The sequence below is a fragment of the Venturia canescens genome, chromosome 4, assembly GCF_019457755.1.
Source record: "Venturia canescens isolate UGA chromosome 4, ASM1945775v1, whole genome shotgun sequence".
Taxonomy (NCBI): domain Eukaryota; kingdom Metazoa; phylum Arthropoda; class Insecta; order Hymenoptera; family Ichneumonidae; genus Venturia; species Venturia canescens.
The window spans coordinates 3,375,102-3,394,016 of record NC_057424.1 but is presented as its reverse complement, the minus strand read 5'-3'; the positions used below and the strand labels follow the sequence as shown (position 1 = coordinate 3,394,016).

Genomic DNA, 18,915 nt, shown 5'->3' with positions numbered 1-18,915 from the left:
TTTTCCAGTCTGGCGAGGCTGGAGTCATTCAAAATAGTAACCACTCTGTTTTATTCATTTCATAGTGTTATCGTTAATCTGCAAAAAACTCTGTCGTGCAGGAATAAGACTACTTATTGTATAAGTGAAATTGTTAGTAGAACTTCACGTATAAAGTCCCAATCCACGTATATTCCCGTTAGTCTGACAAGGTATTAGTGATCCCTAATGATAGCTAGATTACTTTATTTAATAGGTGAATACAGCACTTGCGAATCAAGGAATGCAGAACTGTCAAATTTTTTAATCTGCGAAAATAAGCTCGATAAGTTGATTTTTTTATTTTCAGTTTTTCACGTGCCAAACTCATTTCTCATCGTCAAAAATCAGCCAGACCGTTCTTCAACCAAATTTGATCGTCTTATTAATGAGTACAATAAGCAGAATCCATGCGAAAAAATTCAATATTTTTAAATTTGAGCCGCGTTGATATGAGAACTTTCAAGTATCGTGAAATTGGTAAATAATGTATTACCCTCTATCTATCAAGTGAGCCGTTTTAATATTCAACTTATTATATCAATGACAAATTCATTGTGCCATGTTTATATACAAGCGTTTTACCCGACTCGACTTCCCACGAACTTATCAAATTGAATCATATTCATTTATTTTCACAGTTCAATTTTATCACCTATTCACAACCATTTTTCGTAAATAATTGCAGAATAATTGTAATCGTGACTATTCATTAAGTTGATTAATTTTCATAACCATTGATATTGCCATCATTGGAAATAATTATTTACTTCAATAAAACGAAACGGCAAACGGAAGCAAATAAAAAGGTATATCGAATGAACTTGGTTTCCACGCTGTGTCGTACACTCCACAAGTACGTATATAAAACCTTTTCGATGGAACTGAGTGAGCTCGGAGCAATTATTAAAAAAAAAAAAACGAATCTCCCTAAGCGATCTCAGTTTCATCCAGATACAACCCCTCTATTCGTAGATTATTATGAATGGAGTGATAACATGAACGCAATACTTTGGATATGTTAAACTCGGGAGGGAAAATATTGTTGGCCTGACTGACTCGTTAACGTTCGGAGTAAGGGAATAACGTGCGACCAAGGGAAAAAATGCTTTCAACGTTGTATTAATATTCCACCCGCCGCGGAACAGGCAAAATATTATGTATATTTGATACCATGCAGCAGTGTTGATTTCTCAATCCTGTAAATGAAGGAAAAAAAATATTTCCGCTGTGCTGCGATCGATTCGGTGATAATTAGGAGTGCCTTTTTCTTCTTTTCAGTCGGTTATATTAATGTTTAATATTAATACAACTCCAACTCGATTTTCGTGCAGCCCAATTTTTTCGTTATCAGTGGAGTGTGTGCATTTAAAAATGTACTCGCAAATGCTCGTGTGCGTAGATCATTTTGTTATTTCCCCCGTTTATAAATTTCATTCAATCGACGATTTTTCCGTAAGGGAGATCGAACAATTCCAGCTCCACGAAATGTAAATCATTTCTCACAATTTGAATGCGCACGAGTCATGGGAAGAGTTTGAAAAAGATAGAACACAAAAAGCTTTGCTGGTTGGATAACAAAAAAAATCGAAGAATAACCTAAAAGAGCTGCTTCTCTCGTCCTCATGTCTTATTTTCCTTATCCCGGTATTTCTTCTTCGTCAGTATTTTTCATTAATTTTGAATTCCAGTTATTTGTATCGAGATTTCAAAGTTTTTACGTTTAGTCAAAATACGATCAGGTCTGTATATATATTTAAAAAAAAAAAAAAAAATACGTAATTAGGTTTTTATTATTTTTATTTCAAAACTATATATAATTAGTTCAGTAGTGTTATTGTAGGTGCAGTTTCAGTTCAATTTTCCGCTGACCTAGTTTTAGTCTGTTTATCCCTGACGGTATATTTGCGCAAATGTTTTACTACAAGTTTTTTCGAGATCATCTGCATTGGCCTCTCGTTCTACATTCGTATTTATATTGCACGTTGATCACGTGCAATCGACTCGTACACAAAAGCGTATCCGAACGTTGACTCTCTAGTAGCTTCGAGCCTGCTTTGTCACGTGTACACACTTCCCATTTCTCAACCAATGTTTCGGACAATAAAACGTTGAAACAATACCGAATGTTTTGAAACTTTTACAAAAATCGACAAACAAGGAAAAAAATACTGTAAATTTTGACGTTTGATTTAAAAAATTCACCAAATCGTTCTATTTTACAGGGCGATGAATTCCTCTTCGCCATATATTTTTTTAATCGACATCTCGGTAAAAAAAATAAGTAATTCCATTTTTCGTTTGGATTTTTATTTCAAGGTTCCTCGCAATATCAATTTTATTCAATGTATATAATTAACATAACATATACAGACGTGAGCTCTGTTTAAAAAAAGACAACTCGCTTGATGGTTTATTTTTGGAAACTTTTTGTTACAAAATCCAAATTTTATATTGTACTACTATTGGGAATGTCGCAGCTTGTTCATTTTCACGAAGCGCATTCCACCGTGAGTACTTTATTTCATGCTATATGGTGAAAAGGTGGTGATTGGTCCATTGGAAAACTCAGAATTTTGAGGTTAGTCTTTTTGATAAAAATTGCCGAATCAGGGCTTTTGCCCGAATCAACTCCAATTTTTTTTTGAGCATTCGTTATCACTATGTTATAGTGTAACATATAATTTGAATGAAAGAGCGAAATCGTTAAGCATGTTAAATTCTTAAGTGAGGGTCTGGAACATGTGCAGTAGGGTATCCGTTATTTACTAATAAGTTGATTATTTTTTTTGCTACGCCCTTCAAATATTTAGTTTATCGTCTAAAAAAAAATATCCAATCATCGTAAGCCCTTAATATTCGTAAGAAACCTTGCCCCAACGAAGATACATTTTCCATTTAAATCACAGGGAATTTTGCTACTTTTTACAATTATTTTTTTCTTTCTTGGACATCTTATTTCACGATAATGACAAACTCATATATATCTTTGTATAAAATCGAACGCTCTACAAAAAAGGTCTCTTGAAATTTTTTGATAAATTTACTCCTTCAAAAGTTGTTCGAAGCTGAAGTCAGCCTCTGGGTAAATTCTCACAGTTTTATACTTTTACGGCAAAATTATGATTATTTTCATGAAATTCAGTTGTTTAGTCCAAAAAATATATAATTTTGCTTTCTCATAGAAGAAGCTATGTGACGATGGAAATTTTTTTTTCTCAGTTTTGAATGACAATGTGCTCGAAATGTCCAAAAACATCAAAAAATCATATCTAGAAAAAATGTCCGGATGTGTGTGCGTGCGCGCGTGCGTGCGAAAACGATTTGAAATAATAAAGAGCTATTGAGGCAGGGGTGTCAACTCGACACAGAGCAACTCACCACCGCATTGTATAGACATACGTGAATAATGCAGTGGCGAGTTGCTCGGTGTCGAGTTGACACCCGGCCCCGTTTTGCATAGATGTTAATCTGAACAAACGCTTAATTTTCTGATAATTTTGTCAGAATTTGAAAAAAATACGAATCCTACGACGTTTTGGAATTTTTAAAAAAAGGGTATCGACACTTTAAATTCCTGAAATTTAAAAATTTATTACTAAGTTTTTTTTATAAATAGATTATCATAATAGGAAAGTTGGTATTGAATTTGGGAAATATCGGTTCAGCGGTTTAAATTTTATGATTTTCGGAATTTTACGAAAATACGAGTTTTTCGAAAAAACCGCTTTAATTTTTGAAAATTAATTTGGAAAAGTTAAAAGTCGATAAATAAGTTAAAATTTTATTAAAAATAAAATTAAAAGTAATAAATTGCTTTCTCAAGCTTTTAGAACAATGCTTAAAGCTTCCTCTATGAGGAAGCCAAAATGAAAAATATTACACCTCATAGAGTAAGCTTTGAGCATCGTGCATCTGACCATCTTGAGGAAGCAATTTGCAAATTTCAATTTTTTACAATGTTATGGTAAAAAAATTTTGAAACATCGAGAAGAATTTATTGCATGAGTCTATAATTACGTTGTTAACACAGATCGCGTTGATTTTTAATTATCAAAACAAAAACACACACGCGCGTGCGCACACACACACAAACATCCGGACATTTTTTCTAGATATGATTTTTTAATGTTTTTGGACATTTCGAGCACATTGACATTCAAAACTGGAAAAAAAAAAATTTTCATCGTCACATAGCTTCCTCTATGAGAAAGCAAAAGTATATATTTTTTAGACTAAACAACTGAATTTCATGAAAATAATCATAATTTTGCCGTAAAAGTATAAAACTGTAAGAATTTACCCAGAGGCCGACTTCAGCTTTGAACAACTTTTGAAGGAGTAAATTTATCAAAAAATTTCAAGAGACCTTTTTTGTAGAGCGTTCGATTTTATACAAAGATATATATGAGTTTTTCATTACCGTGAAATAAGATGTCCAAGAAAGAAAAAAATAACTGTAAAAAGTAGCAAAATTCCCTGTGATTTAAATGGAATGTTTAAATGGAAAATGGAAAACGAATATTAAGGGCTTATGATGATTGGATATTTTTTTTTAGACGATAAACTAAATATTTGAAGGGCGTAGCAAGAAAAATAATTAACTTCGTAAATAACGGGCACCCTAATGTGCAGGTTCGCGCGCATTTGTGCGTGCATATGTGCGTGCATCCGCGTCTCGCTAGTTTCCGTACGTACATCCGATGATGTTTCGGGCTCACCCAATGTTTCGCACATACATCCGAAGATGTTTCGGAAGCGCCTTACGATTCCACACAGACGCGCGCGCGCGCGCAAGGATGTTTCGGACCAATCTAACGATTCCGCACACGCATCCAAAGGTGTCATCATTATGCACTCTTCATCTGATGTACAACTGCAATATCTTATTACTTTCTATTGTCGGTTTTTTACATTTTTTATACCGTTAGAAGTTGGAATTCTTTCCCCTTCTTAATATTACATGGGATATCATTTTTTGTTGACAAAATATGTTACAAAAGAATTTGAGACAGTTTTAAACTTTTAATGTTCTTTATGTCGTTTTTTTGTTTTTTATAGCGTTGAAAGTTCTCTCCTACCTTGAAATTATATGAAATACGAGTCTTTCATGATGAGAAACGCTAAAAATAAATTTGAAATCATTTTGGGCAAAAGCTCTATTCGACAAATTTACCGTCTTTTTTAATTATAGGCAGATTTGACAAAAACAAAGATTTGCGGAAAATTCGTCGAAAAAATTCATCGTATTACAATTTCTCGAATGACCATTTTTGTTAACAACAATTTGTCAAATGAAAATTTGCCCGTAGAGCAAACAAAAAGACGGGAGTTTATGCGTTTCACTGCGATCAGTATAGGTGGGGAGAAGATATTCCTTTGTCGCCATTTTTCTCGAAAACTGTGATAATTGTCCTGACCAATTTTTTACATAAATTTCTATATATTCCAGACAGGAAGGAATCCATAGCTACGATAAAAATAAAGGGTTACCGAATGTTTAAAAGAGATATTAACGATAGAAGTTGGAAAAATGGCAGAAGCAGAAACTTTTCCCATATAACAGCGATTTCTCAGAGGTTCGGAATCAGTCCAAATTTCGAGTGCCCTAGTTCGCGCCACAAAAAAATACGGTCATGCGAAAGGAATACCTTAAGAAAAAAGTAACTTTAAGGAGTTTCGATACCTGTTAACAAATGTTAAGAAATTTATAAAACTTGGTGAAAATGTTCTTCAACATAACGTGCAAAAGCTCAATTTTTTTCAAAATTTTCTTCTACATATAAGCAACTACATTAAAGCAAAGTTCATATGTCCGGAATGTATACTTATATATGCTAACAACCGCTATGCTATGCTTGAAACGCTATGCTCATACACGTGATCTTTCGAGTTTAATTACTCGATAACGGTGTAGAAGAGAAAAAATCTAAAAAAAAAATATGTATCGTCGAATTTGGTACTCAAGAATATGTCCACCAAATTTTATAAAATTCTGAACTTTTTGAATATTTCTATGTTCTTAACATGGCTCAGCATGACAACATTGTATCAACTGTACCAAAACTCCTTAAAAAGTCTGAAATAAAATAGATGTCTGATTTTCGTTAGAAGATGTCTCTAATCAAATCATTGAATAAAAAGTAAAGACATCTTCCGACGAAAATCCGGACATCTATTTTATTTCAGACTTTTTAAAGTTTACTACTATTTTCTTAAATGAAGGTGTTTTTCTGTCGGGAGTTTGTACGTTTCTGCAAAAAAAAATTTTCAAGCACATTTCATTGAATGATAATTCTTCGAATAATACATGCGTCGAATGATAATTTATTTGATAATGATTCGTTAGAGAAAAATTTTATTGCAAGAAAATTTTTCGACTTTGGGAGGGGCTTTCAGAGATCGCTGATTACAAATTTGCATAAACAATTCGAAAACTCAAGATGGCAAATCCAATACAGTGGACCAAATATGCAAAAGTCGTTGTACGAAAGCGAAAGTTGGCAGTTGAAAGTTTTTGAGGCTGCCGATTATGAATAAGTACTCGTTATTATTTTGAAATTCAATATGGGCGATTAAAAAAGCAAGAAGTTGTTTGATGAGATTACTGCTTACGACTGCACTCAAAGTGGAGAGTTAAATACCGTAAATTCAAAAAAATAGATCAAAATACTCGGAGTTTTACAGCACAAATTTCTAAAAATTTCAAAAAAAAATGAATTTGATCACATGAGATCAAAGAAGTGAAAGTGGAATCATATTTTTTAAAAAACAATCTTCATTACTTTTAAGATAAATGAACAGTGTAAACACAGGAATGTCAGATGCTATTTGTTTGAATTTGTAAATGAAACTTGGTTGGATGGATTTATATAAAACTTTGGGTAATTATTCAGTTTGGTTATTTTTCCGAAAATCGATGCTACAAATTTCTTTGACTATGAACTTCTTCAATTAGTCACCATTAATGAAATTTCATCGGGGGAGGCTGACATTTTTCGTAAAAATCATCAGTTATGGGGTTTTGAAGTTGTTGGAAAAACGTGATGAAATAGGGTATATTTAAATATTTTGGAGTTCAAATCAAGACACGTGGACACAGACACGCGCGCGCGCACACACACACCTGGTCCGCATGCACATCGAAAGTACTCTAAACCCACGCAACGATCCTGCACACGCATCTAAAGTGCTCTGAACCCACCCAAAGATCCCGCATACACCCCGGAAGATGTTCGATCCGAATACACACACGCGCGATGTGTGTGCGAAATCGTCGGGTGGGTTCAAAGCACTTTTGACGTGTGTGCAGAATCACCGGGTAGATCTCAAACATCTTTTGATGTGTGTGCGGAATAGTTGGGTGGGTTCAGAGCACTTTCCATGCGCATGCGGACCAGGTGTGTGTGTGCGCGCGCGCGTGTCATGTGTGTGTCAACCTGTCCTGATTTGAACTCCAAAATATTAAAATATATCCTATTTCATCACATTTTTCCAACAACTTCAAAACCCTATAACTTATGGTTTTCATGTAAAATGCCAGCCTCCTCCCCCCGATGAAATATCACTTATTTATAGTCCAATCAACAACTTCGAGAAGAAATAAAAATTCTTGCATCGATTTTCGGAAAAGTAACCAAACTGTATAATTACCAAAATTAATACACAACTTTTGTATAGTACAGTTACACAAGTACTGAAAAAACAATTTCAATTTTTTTACTGGTGTACTTTCGCACCATAGAGTGTTAAGAGGATGAATCAGTCGGTATATCGCAACCGTGAGTGAGAGAGAGATATAGTTGTAAATTTCGAAATCGAAATTCTTTGACATAGTTTGACCGATTAAAAAAAGGCTCTATCAGTCGATTTTTGCCATCGTTCTGCGTAGGCTGACAGAGCCTTTTTTTAATCGATCAAACTGTGTCAAAGAATTTCGATTTCGAAAATTCCAAGTGAGGTTATAGTCGACTCATCCATACTCTTAAAAACGACACCTCTTGTATACGCAGTCTCAGTGGCGTTGACAATAATTCACCAAAATAGACCTTTCGAGAGCGAAAAACGTAAAGGATTTCTAAAATATATTTTCTTAGCTGTAGCCGAACGTAGGGGATTTCCCAAATATTGTTTAGAAAAAAAAATGGCGACTAATTGAAAGAAAAATCAAAATTTAGGTGAATTTTTTAGTATAAAATTGTATGTATGGGTCATTCCACCAATTGTGGAATTAATTTGTACTGGAGGATCTAAATTATGAATAATGGCCATTGCTTTGCAGAAGTACGTGTCACCTTGAGCTTTTATGATTTTTTTCAAAATTTTCTGTCGAGCCGTTTCGAAGTTATTGAGGTTTGAAAATTGAAAAATTTCCAATTGTTGACTTTTTATGTTGGAAATATCGAACCTCCGAATTATTTTTTGAAACATTAAACGTAGTGATTTTAATAGAAAAAAAACTCAGCTTTTGGATAAAAATATTTCCAATATTCTCCGGTATCAGGAAAATCACGAAAAAAGCGATTATAACTCTAAAATCGCTTTTTTTACTAATATATCATTTTTGAAATTTTTTGAAATATTTTTTTCAAAAAATTCAGACCTTTTTACAAAGGAACAGTGCTATTTTATTTCGGGATTCTTAAAAAATCAACCATGAAACAATTAAGTTGAAAGTTGTATTATGAATTATCGGTGTGTGCCGTGCTGCCGCAACGACCTCGTGACTTCATTTATAGGTTGATGAAATTCTTTGGATGAATTGTTTTCGATGAATTTTCCATAATCTAACAAGGTTTTCGACAGACCAAACGTGCTAGAAATAGGGAAAAGTAAGTTAAACTCAACCGTTTCAAAGTTTTTACAATATTCAGTACCAACTGACACTACGATAATTCACAAGATATCGTCGAATTTTTAAAATTTGCATCGGCATCATTTGAGCGTTGTTGAAACTGCAAATTCAGAAATTCTGACTTTTGCCACAGCGATAGAATTCACTAAACGTTTCATACAATTGTTCAGGATCATTAAAAATAGATTTTTCAATTAAAAAGTGTCAATACAATCTTTTACGCTAGGTGTACATCGGAATCGGCACAAAATTGAATATTCTTGTTTGGAAATATTCGAATCAGTTAGTCAAAACGTCTCGTAATGAGCAAAAAATTCGGATGCTCTTTTGATATTTAGTAATAATTTCAAGAGTTTTATTCCAAAATTCACCATTCATCCGAAACTGAACATCATCAAGAAAACGAAAAAATTTACTTCATGAGCTCATTGAAAACATATTTCAATAAACTTCAATGTTCATTTGTCAGTTCGGCATGAGCTCACAAAAAAGATGAGTATTCCATCGTGACGAACGGATAATCGACCGAAAAGATCTCGAAATGCAAAAAATTTCGGAAAAATCTTACGCTTAGAGTATACATCCGCACCGGTACGATAAATTGGCCGCAATCAGGCTTTGAGCGGTATACAAAAACGAATAATTTGCACATATTTGACAAAACACTCAATGCAAAAAGAACGACCAGAGCACCATTAAAAAGATGCGAGTTTTTGTTTGGCAATGTCTCAAATACATCATATTTATTAAGGATGGAATTGGGTAAGGTTTGTTCGAAGTTGTATAAAAGTAGATAAACCCTATGATTTTAATCTTCTTTCATTTCTTTCGTAACCTTGGATCAACATAAACATTTATCCACGACGATTAGGAGCCATGGTCACAGTGGTCGTCTGGGTGATATTTATTCTGGATACTTGAAAATGGATAAATGGTTAAGATACCAGAAAAATACTAAAATATCCATCGTTTGCGTGACATTTTATCGTGACTGATTTGTCTTTCTTAAATATGGAAGTTTATAATACTAATAATAGCATATACTTTTGGTTTGATGGATCGTTTAATCGTCCATCGTGACTTTCGTGGAAGACTCGACATGGCGAGAAAGCACGGGGAATCTTGGGAAATAAACGTCATTCGAAAAAAGAAAATAAGATCATGGAATCGATTGGAATTTACGAGAAACTTCATGAAATTTAACTATAATATAATCAACGATCGATACAGATGAAACGAAAACCATGATTTTCTATTTCTTTTTTTTCTGATTAATGTATAAAATTCATTCGATCAATATAACGTATCAAAAAATTTGAACTTGTTATCGACACGGTCTATAGATATTGGAAGAAAAAAATACAAATTTTCAAGATCAATGAATTACAAACATCCTGCCAAACAACAATTGTACATAATATCTTCCGGGTTTTTTTTCTTTCCTCACGCGAATAAGTTAGATCACAAAATAACACACCCAAAGATCCGCGTGTACCCTCATATGTTTCTCCGACTGCTTTTCCAATCGTCATTGTTGTTTATAACTTTACACATTAAATTTCGTTATTTTTCGGTATATACATCGAGTAAATGAGAATGCGTATATCTACGTTACAACACTATGGTTAGTAACATGTACAAGTATACACGGAGAGACTTTTATACGAATATTTCGGATGAATTTGCTAGAAAAATTTGCTATGTTTTGTAGCAGCGCTGTTCTATATCGCCATTCTATTACATTTCACCAAAATGCATAGTAATTTTGATGCCGAAAGCAGTTCTCTCAAATTTTACTATGTAGGACAGACAAAATTTAGATCTGTGACATTCTTACATCGAACGATGTATCGATATGTAAATGTCACTCGTGTCTTTAGTGAAATGTTAAATATTGGTGAATTGGACTGAAAAAATTGGTGAAATGTCGAAAATTTTTGTTCTATTGTTGAGTCGCACCGTTCGAAAAGAAGTAATTTTTCTTTTTGACAAAGATTTACTTCACAAAGTCCGCTTATGAACGAAGCGATTGCTTGAAATTTTACTATGTGCTACTAGTTAATTTTCATGTTTATACTCGCAACGTCTCATATAATTGGTGGGCGCATGAATTTTGCTATGTTATTGAGCAAAGCGTTTTTTACTATGGATGATTGTGGTAATGGTTCCCTAAACTTTTGCATTATTTGATACACTCTGTAGCGATATACTATGCTCTCTATTATTATATCGATATGGTTCGACGTTACCATAAAGACATAGTCATTTTTGCTATAAAAGTTTCTCCATGTATTATGTTTTCGTAAATATTTATTTGCTGTCTCGTTTATTTTGTCATCTTGGTTATCATTCGTTTTTTTTTTTTTTTTTTTTTTTTTTTTTCATATAAAGTTTCGTTATTGCTGTCACATCGAGAGAAGACAAAAGAATTTTAACACAATCCCCACGATAGTTGTATGCGTGTGCACGCGTGTGTATCGTAAAAGACAAAAGGGAAATACATGTTATTAATATTTACGAATGAGCCTCTTTTAAAAAGTCCTAAGAAAAGGGTTCAAATCTCATGTGGAATGACACGCACAGACATATGTGTATAAAGACATAATTATAATTTTCTCGTGTTTGGGAATTTTTCTCGTGCTCGTTCTCTTCCGTCTTTTTATTCACTGTTCCTCACATTTGCTTCGTGGAATATCATTAATAAAAAACGTTCTCAGAAGAAAGCTCATCGATTCAATACAAATTCTCGTTCGTTTGGGTATTTTTTCCTCTCTCGTCCCGATATATATATATATATCTATTTGTTATTGAAAACGCAAAACTAATTGTCGATGTGGTAATGAATCGGACAATCAACCGTTTTTATGCTCGTAGAATTGCTATATTCACAAACATGAAAAAAAAAAAAGGAAAAATGAAACTCTTGAAAGATCTCACGATAGTATCTCATCTTTATGGAATGCAGTTAATTGTCAATGTGACAAATTTCTGTCTGTTTCTCCGGTCGTTTGTTTCTTTTTCCCCGGAAAATTTCCGGAGCAATTTTAATACGACTCTTTTCTTACGTATGTTAGTAAATTACTACAAATTCACGTTTCGTCATTAACAAGCATCAGACTTGATAGTAGTGTATGTATTACTCTTAAATCATGAATTTTTTTTCTTGGCCTTTACCTATGATTTGTCTCCGATAATTTTTTCTCAAAAGTATGTTACTGATGCACACGTAACATTACATTTCCGATCACCCATCAATTATTTAGCATCTTTTTATCTCCCTGAGGATATTTTTCACTCATACATTTTCATGTCCAAAATATTGACCGAAATTGCAGTACTTGAAGAAGTAATTCAATATAATGGAAAATTATTAGGATAACTCAAGAATCTTATTTATTTAAGATTATTTGAAAAATGCACGTCAAACCTAACGAATCGAAAAAAAAAAGAATGGGAAAAATTGTACGTATAGTACTTAATCTCCATTTTTGTGTGATTTACTTTGAAAAGTGAGTCAAATAATGAACAATACCGAAATGGCGATCGGCTAAATCATTTTCGGCGGGAATCATGTGCGTAAAAAGTAATTGTAAATAAAAAATACATTTTTCAAATAAGAAATTAAGCGACAACAGAAAAACTGCTCTTATTCGTGGATCGGAAATGTAGAAAACAATAGTAATTCGTCGTAGAGGTTGATTCTCGATATCCCTTGATGACAATAAATATATAAAATAAAGCAAAACTCGACTTTTCATATGTTCAACAATATAATCATTTGAATTTTTCCGAAACGACCAAGTCTTTCAGAATTTGATAACTTTGACGTAGTTGTTCATTGTAATCTCAAAATGTGCGCTACGGGTACGTCGAATTTGACATGGAATAACCGATGGACCATGTGAAATCCTGTACACTTTTTGAGGTAGAAAACTATGCTTAACTCGAAATTTCTCAATAATTATGATGGTACGAGAATGAATTAGACGAAAAACTTGGTACGATAAACGTCATTTCTATCCAAAGAAAAAAAAATGAATCATTTTTCGCCGATATTAAAAATTAATCATATTTCCTTTCTTAAAAGATGTAATGGCAAAACATTATTTGTAGCGGCCGATACGATCGTTCGATTATTTCATATTTTTGTTTAATCTTAGAGAATAAATAAGACCATGGTACGGTGTAATTTCATTGTTTCTTGTTGTTGTTTTTTTTTCATTTCTTTCTAACAAGTAAATGCTATCTTATCAAAAAGCCTTAAGATCAGGGGGGAACGAACGATTTTATACAACATGTTATTTCGGTAGCTGAACAAGTGGGGTACACGCTCACCGGATGTGGTATTTTCTATTTTTTTTTTCTTTTTTTCTGCTCATATTACTCTCTTACTTTTATTCTCTCTCTTTTTTTTACTTCATATAAAATTTGAAATAAGTTCGTCCAAGTCTCGCTCCCATTGCTTTTCTTCTTTCCTTGAATGTACTTTTTCGTCCTATTATGTGTATACGAGGTATATACACATCAAATAACGTTACTTAAATCGATGGGTATGCGAGGTACGTACTTTGTGATTAGTGTGAAGAGAAAAATGATGTAACCATAAAAAATACTAGACGAATTGAACAAAAAAGCGAGTGCAAAGAATGAAAATATATGTAAACGCAGGAAATGATATCCTTCAATTCTCGAAGTTATACAAATACATATGCAAGCAGCTCCTGACCGTCATTACACAAAAAAGAAACTTACTTCTAGGCTACAATAAAAGCTTATATTTTCATAAACTTTGAAAAACGAATACGTTAGTAACAGATTTTACAGGCTTTTTTTTATTCATTCCTTGTTCGTTATTAAGGTTTTAGTGTTTGTTTTGTGTTTGTTATTTGGTACCTCGCTTGTAATAAACCTGGATCCTGCTGGGCAACGAAAACGCAAGTCAATTCGACTCTGGCGCGATTTTATTTTTACGCTTTGTTTCCTTGTGTTTTTTTTTCACGTCTCATTGTTTGTTGTTACACGTCGTCTTTTACTCATTTTCCGCATCATCAATATTATTATCTCCTTTATCAACTCACTGTACTTACTACCGCAACGTCTGTACAATATAGTTGAAAATTCATCGCTCGTCGACATCTACTTAGTTTTCAATTGTTTTTTTTATTCTTATTCGTCTACCTTCCTTCTCTCGCCTTCGCAGCTCCCTTAATTCACCTCTTTCTTCTTATATTCATTACGCTCGACGATATATACCGGCCAGCAACCAACCTATACTTTGCTTGTTGCGGCAGAGTTTTAATTTGGCTGGCAATGAGATTAAAAAAAAAATCAAAAATAAAAAAAAATAAACATCACAAGGCAGGCGTGTACTTGTTTTATGGAACCATGCGTTAATTACTAACTAATCGCTCATAATTTGTGGTTACTAGTTAGCCACGTAAGGCCCTCGTACAGGCCATCCCCCGTTGTTGCGCAGGATGGTTGGACGTACCAATTTCTGTCTCGTATTCTTGTCAGTCCTAATTTTTCTTGAATTTCATGTGGTTTCATGGCTGCAAATGCGTCATCGATTCAACGTGACAAACGAAAAGAAATGTTTATAATTTTCATTCATATCGTCGGTTTAAATTAAATGATAATTGAAAACCATCTCTGGGAGGATCGATCATAGTGAATTTTCAATTTTTGCAAGATTACCATTCTATTATTTTGTCACAAAACAATTTCGATCGGAGAATGAAATATTTCAAAAAAATGCGTCAGAAGAATTTTTTTAGACATTCACCTTTCGATATTCGGCGATATTCGAAAGTACTATCAGCTGTTATAATGAGGTATAGAAATTTGTGTCGTTAAAATTTAGCAAGCTTCTCTCTTTTGCTTTCCCATTTCGATATAGAAAACTTGTATTTTTCATTGAGTTTTGTTCAAGGGCCTTTAAGAGACACCAGAAAAACACTGATTAATTCGACCGAATTTAGAGAGCATCAAAAATTGGTACAACATTCGTAATGAAAAGAAATTCCGTTGCAGATTTCAACGATTAACTATATAAACGTCCTCCTTCAATATTTACCGTCAGGAAGATCTTGCTTGTTAGCAAAAATTAGAATAATAGCATCGCGCATCTCTCTGTCATTGATGATTCTATGAAGTTCTTGACGAGCCTCATCGATTCGATCTCTATCCGCGCAGTCGACTACAAAAATAAGTCCTTGCGTTCCAGTGTAGTAATGACGCCAGAGCGGGCGTATTTTATCTTGCCCGCCTACATCCTAGAAGACCAAAACATCATGTTATCAATTATCAATGCGAGTCACACCACCGTGTATTCATTTCCGTTGATATATAATTCGATCTCCAATTCACGTTCTTCTGACTTACCCAGACATTGAATTTTACATTCTTATATGTAACAGTCTCTACATTAAATCCTACAGTGGGTATGGTTGTGACGGACTGTCCCAGCTTCAGTTTATACAGAATCGCTGATACATGCTTTGTTAAGGCACTTATGTATTCACGAAATGATGCAAAAAGATGAACGTATCAACCATTAGTTTCCATCTTTTTGTTCGAAAAAAATTTATTCACGTTTCAAAATAGCTCTTATTTCCTGTGCTATTTAGTTTTCTATTCTTGGTACAAAATATTGAAAAGCAACAATCTTTAAAAAAATTATTAGTGAACGAAACATGAACACATTGAGCAATGATAAAAGAAAAGCCAGTAAGAGTTGAAGTTTATATTTTTTGAGAGTGATTCTCAACTCCTGTTTTATTATCTTCACATTGACATAAATATTTAGCAATGAGTTGCAAAGCCAGAAACCCATGGAAATTACTATTTCACCTCTACAACCATATTTTAATATCATTCAGTGAAACCATATGTTTTTCCAACTCTCTGCTCTAGTGGTTGGAGTTTGATATACCTATCAGTAAATTTTTGATGATAGGTCTTGATAAAGTCTTGATTTTTTCAAAAATAAACAAAATGAGTGAAAGAGTATAAAAAGGATACTTGTTTTCCCAGCTGCGTCTAGACCGAGCATAAGGATACGCATTTCTTTATTGCCAAAGATCTTTGACAAAAGTTTGCCCATCTTGCTGGTACTTTTCCTATATACACAGCACCTGCATTGAATAAAATTCATAAACTCTTGGTATCGATGTGAAGAAAAAACTTATCCTTGACAACTCCGTAATTTAAAGTCTCTCGTACCACAGAGATTTACATCCAGATGCTACAAAACTCCCAATTTTTTTATGCATGTTTCATGTATACATATAGTACCCAAAACATTGGCACAGATGGTTATCCCAACAAGCTCAAGTTCAGGACTGATTATTGTATGAATAAGTTCAATACTTTTTCTAGATCAACTTCTGGGACAATGACTTATTAAATGTCATAGTCAGAATAGCCTTGCATCGGCGCATGCTAACGAAACAATTAAACAATCATCAATCTAACCATTTTTGTACAGCGTAGTTCTTCTATCAAAAAAGTCTTCTACCAATGCTGATTATCAATACGAATTTTATCATGAAATCCATTGAAACTATACTTAAAAGCAAATCGAGTTGTTTTATGAGCTGCTTTCTTAAGAACAAATTGCTTAAGATAAAAGAGCATAACTGGTGACTTTTTTTTGAAATTCATACAAAGTAACATGTACAAAAAAAGTTGGATAAGTATTTTTGAACTTTTCAACTAGTAATTCAGTTTCAACATTAAGTTTAAATGAATCATCAGCCATAGATATTAAGTGTTTACATATGTAGACAGCAAAACATTGATATAATACTTTTTCAATTTTGTCTATTCTATAACAAAAATCATAGATTTTTTCTTTTGCTCATTGAAAAATTCCGTTGAAGCACGTTTGCCTAACCAAGTGATGAAAATATATAGCTTTGCTATCATATACATGGATATATGATGAAACATGGCAGCATCCGAATGTCACAACAAAAAAAAAGGAATTCATGAAATAATTGCAGGAGTGGAGATAGAAAAAAAGAAATTTATCGAATCACCATACTTTAAAAAAGTATGGGTGTAAATTCAGAATCAAGGTATCACATACTTTTAAATAACATACAGTTTTCATTGTTATTAGCCATGAAAATAAAAATTCAAAAGAATGGCAAAGGTCCAAATAATTTATGGAAGGGGAACAAAAGCTTTCATCAACAGATTATGATATTCTTAACCTTTAATCTTGGGGTTTTATGTCTATGCATCTACTAAGAATACATATATGTATGTATATATATACATATACGAATGATATCTATATATTTTATCCATCTACGTGTATACATACAAAAATGTTGGTTAGTAATCCCAGTATTTCATGCCCATATAACAATTAACAGTTGGGCGATTTCATTGTAACGGTAACGGCACGATTGTTATTGATAAACGTCAATCCGTCAATTGATTCTGTCACATGAAAAATAGGCCGATTGTTTCTTTCCCTCTCTCTTGAATCAAAGGTGAACACGTAGCTCGTACACATTAAAGTATCGAGAAAAATCATAAATTTATCTCGATCATTATTGGAATCACGATAGAATTCGCGTTTTTGAGAATTTAAAATAACGAAACGTTCAACCGCACTCAAATATTTCATACGCCCTCGGAGTATTGGAGGTTAAGTTGACCGATTTTGAGTCAATGAAAAGGTTCAATCCGACATGTAGTTTATAACGAAATAATCTCCACACGTCCGGAATGAGTAATAACGCGGCACGGAGAGACGAGCGATTTGTAAATGTTTTAACGAAGCAAAATTTGCGGTAATTAATTGAGAGTACGAGACATTTCCTGGATTAGAATGTATATGTGTGGGTTACATAGCGAGTAACGTGCCATACAAAACCACCAATAATCATGCATAACCTTATACGATCAAGAAAAAAAATTTCACGAAATTTGAGCATATAGGCGCATTCGCACACGCGATATATCGCAATAGGGGTTATGTGAAAAAGTTTTGAAAAAACTTGATTATCGAAGGGCGATAACTCACCGAAAAGTATCTACTACACCGAAACAATAATTTATCATCAACAAACGGACACATCACAACACATATTTTCGTTCATATCCGATGTTTTCTTGGTGTTTTTGTAGGAGAGTATGTACTCGGAGCAAACTGCGCCCTTTACACTGCTACCAACTACCCGTTTTCTCAAACTTGACTTGAATCTCTCTCTCTCTCACACACACACAACGTCTCTCACACTGCCACCTATTATACTAACAAACCACGTAAAAGGAAAAAAAGAAAAATGCATACGTGCGTGTATGACGACACCGTGAAAGAGAGAGAGAGAAACATCAATCAAGGAATGACAAAGACAGACTCCATGTTACGATGACGCGGCTATACATAAAATTCATATACTACGACAGTCGGTCGCTCGCTGCTGCAATGGATTAGAAATGTTGCTTCTTGTGTCTTCTTCGTCTAGCTCATCCAGCTGTAACTTCTTTTGGACAAATGGCCAATAAGATGGCGCAACAGTAAGAACATGAAAAATACACTACTCGTTAATACGAACTCCGTTCTTCCTAAATTTCTTCGTCAGATGCATTTTATATCATATGCCGATGGATATATCATCAATCGTAATCGTGATCGTAATAACCGAACTATATTTTATCATACGAACATTTTCTAATCTATTTTTTGTTTCACTATTATATTAGCCATGACCGCCATGCACATCTCGCGCATAAAAAATGTACGCAGGAAATTTGAATTGAAGATTTGAATACCCTATAGTAGATATTCGATATCTGATTGGCAACGTAAAGATAGAGGTAGTTTATGGATTTTTCGAAAGTTTGGCCCGAGTAATGAGAATGAGGTTCGAATATTCGTTTAAAAATGAATCGCAATGAATTTTGTAAAATCGAATTATTGTTAAGAATTTTCAGGGCGAAGTGAAAAATTTTGACAGGTAGTCGCATGAGTATCAAGAGACGCGGTAGCGGCTCGACGCCAAGTATATCATATCAGTTTCTCA

General features: G+C 33.6%; 1 protein-coding gene across 2 annotated transcripts; it reads right to left on the bottom strand.

Moving 5' to 3' along the window:
- Positions 1-9,675: 9,675 nt before the first annotated feature.
- On the bottom strand, positions 9,676-18,405 carry Arf51F (ADP-ribosylation factor 6). 2 transcript variants are annotated; one of them, XM_043417955.1, is made up of 5 exons: positions 17,913-18,405; positions 15,896-16,008; positions 15,257-15,360; positions 14,949-15,147; positions 9,676-14,424 (listed from the first exon to the last, which is right to left on the bottom strand). In XM_043417955.1, the coding sequence occupies exons 1-5, from the start codon at positions 17,948-17,950 to the stop codon at positions 14,282-14,284; spliced, it is 597 nt and encodes a 198-aa protein (XP_043273890.1). In that variant the 5' UTR covers positions 17,951-18,405; the 3' UTR covers positions 9,676-14,281. The 2 variants fall into 2 exon arrangements, with proteins under 2 accessions (XP_043273890.1, XP_043273891.1); XM_043417956.1 differs by lacking the exon at positions 17,913-18,405 and adding an exon at positions 17,205-17,763.
- Positions 18,406-18,915: the final 510 nt, after the last annotated feature.

Coding starts and splice junctions, on each gene's coding strand:
- Arf51F (XM_043417955.1), bottom strand. CDS start 17,950: ATGATAAATTATTGTTTCGGTGTAGTAGATACTTTTCG. Junction 15,148..15,256: donor ATGTAAAATTCAATGTCTGG/GTAAGTCAGAAG, acceptor TTGGTCTTCTAG/GATGTAGGCGGGCAAGATAA. Junction 14,425..14,948: donor CAAGCAAGATCTTCCTGACG/GTAAATATTGAA, acceptor ACGCATTTGCAG/CCATGAAACCACATGAAATT.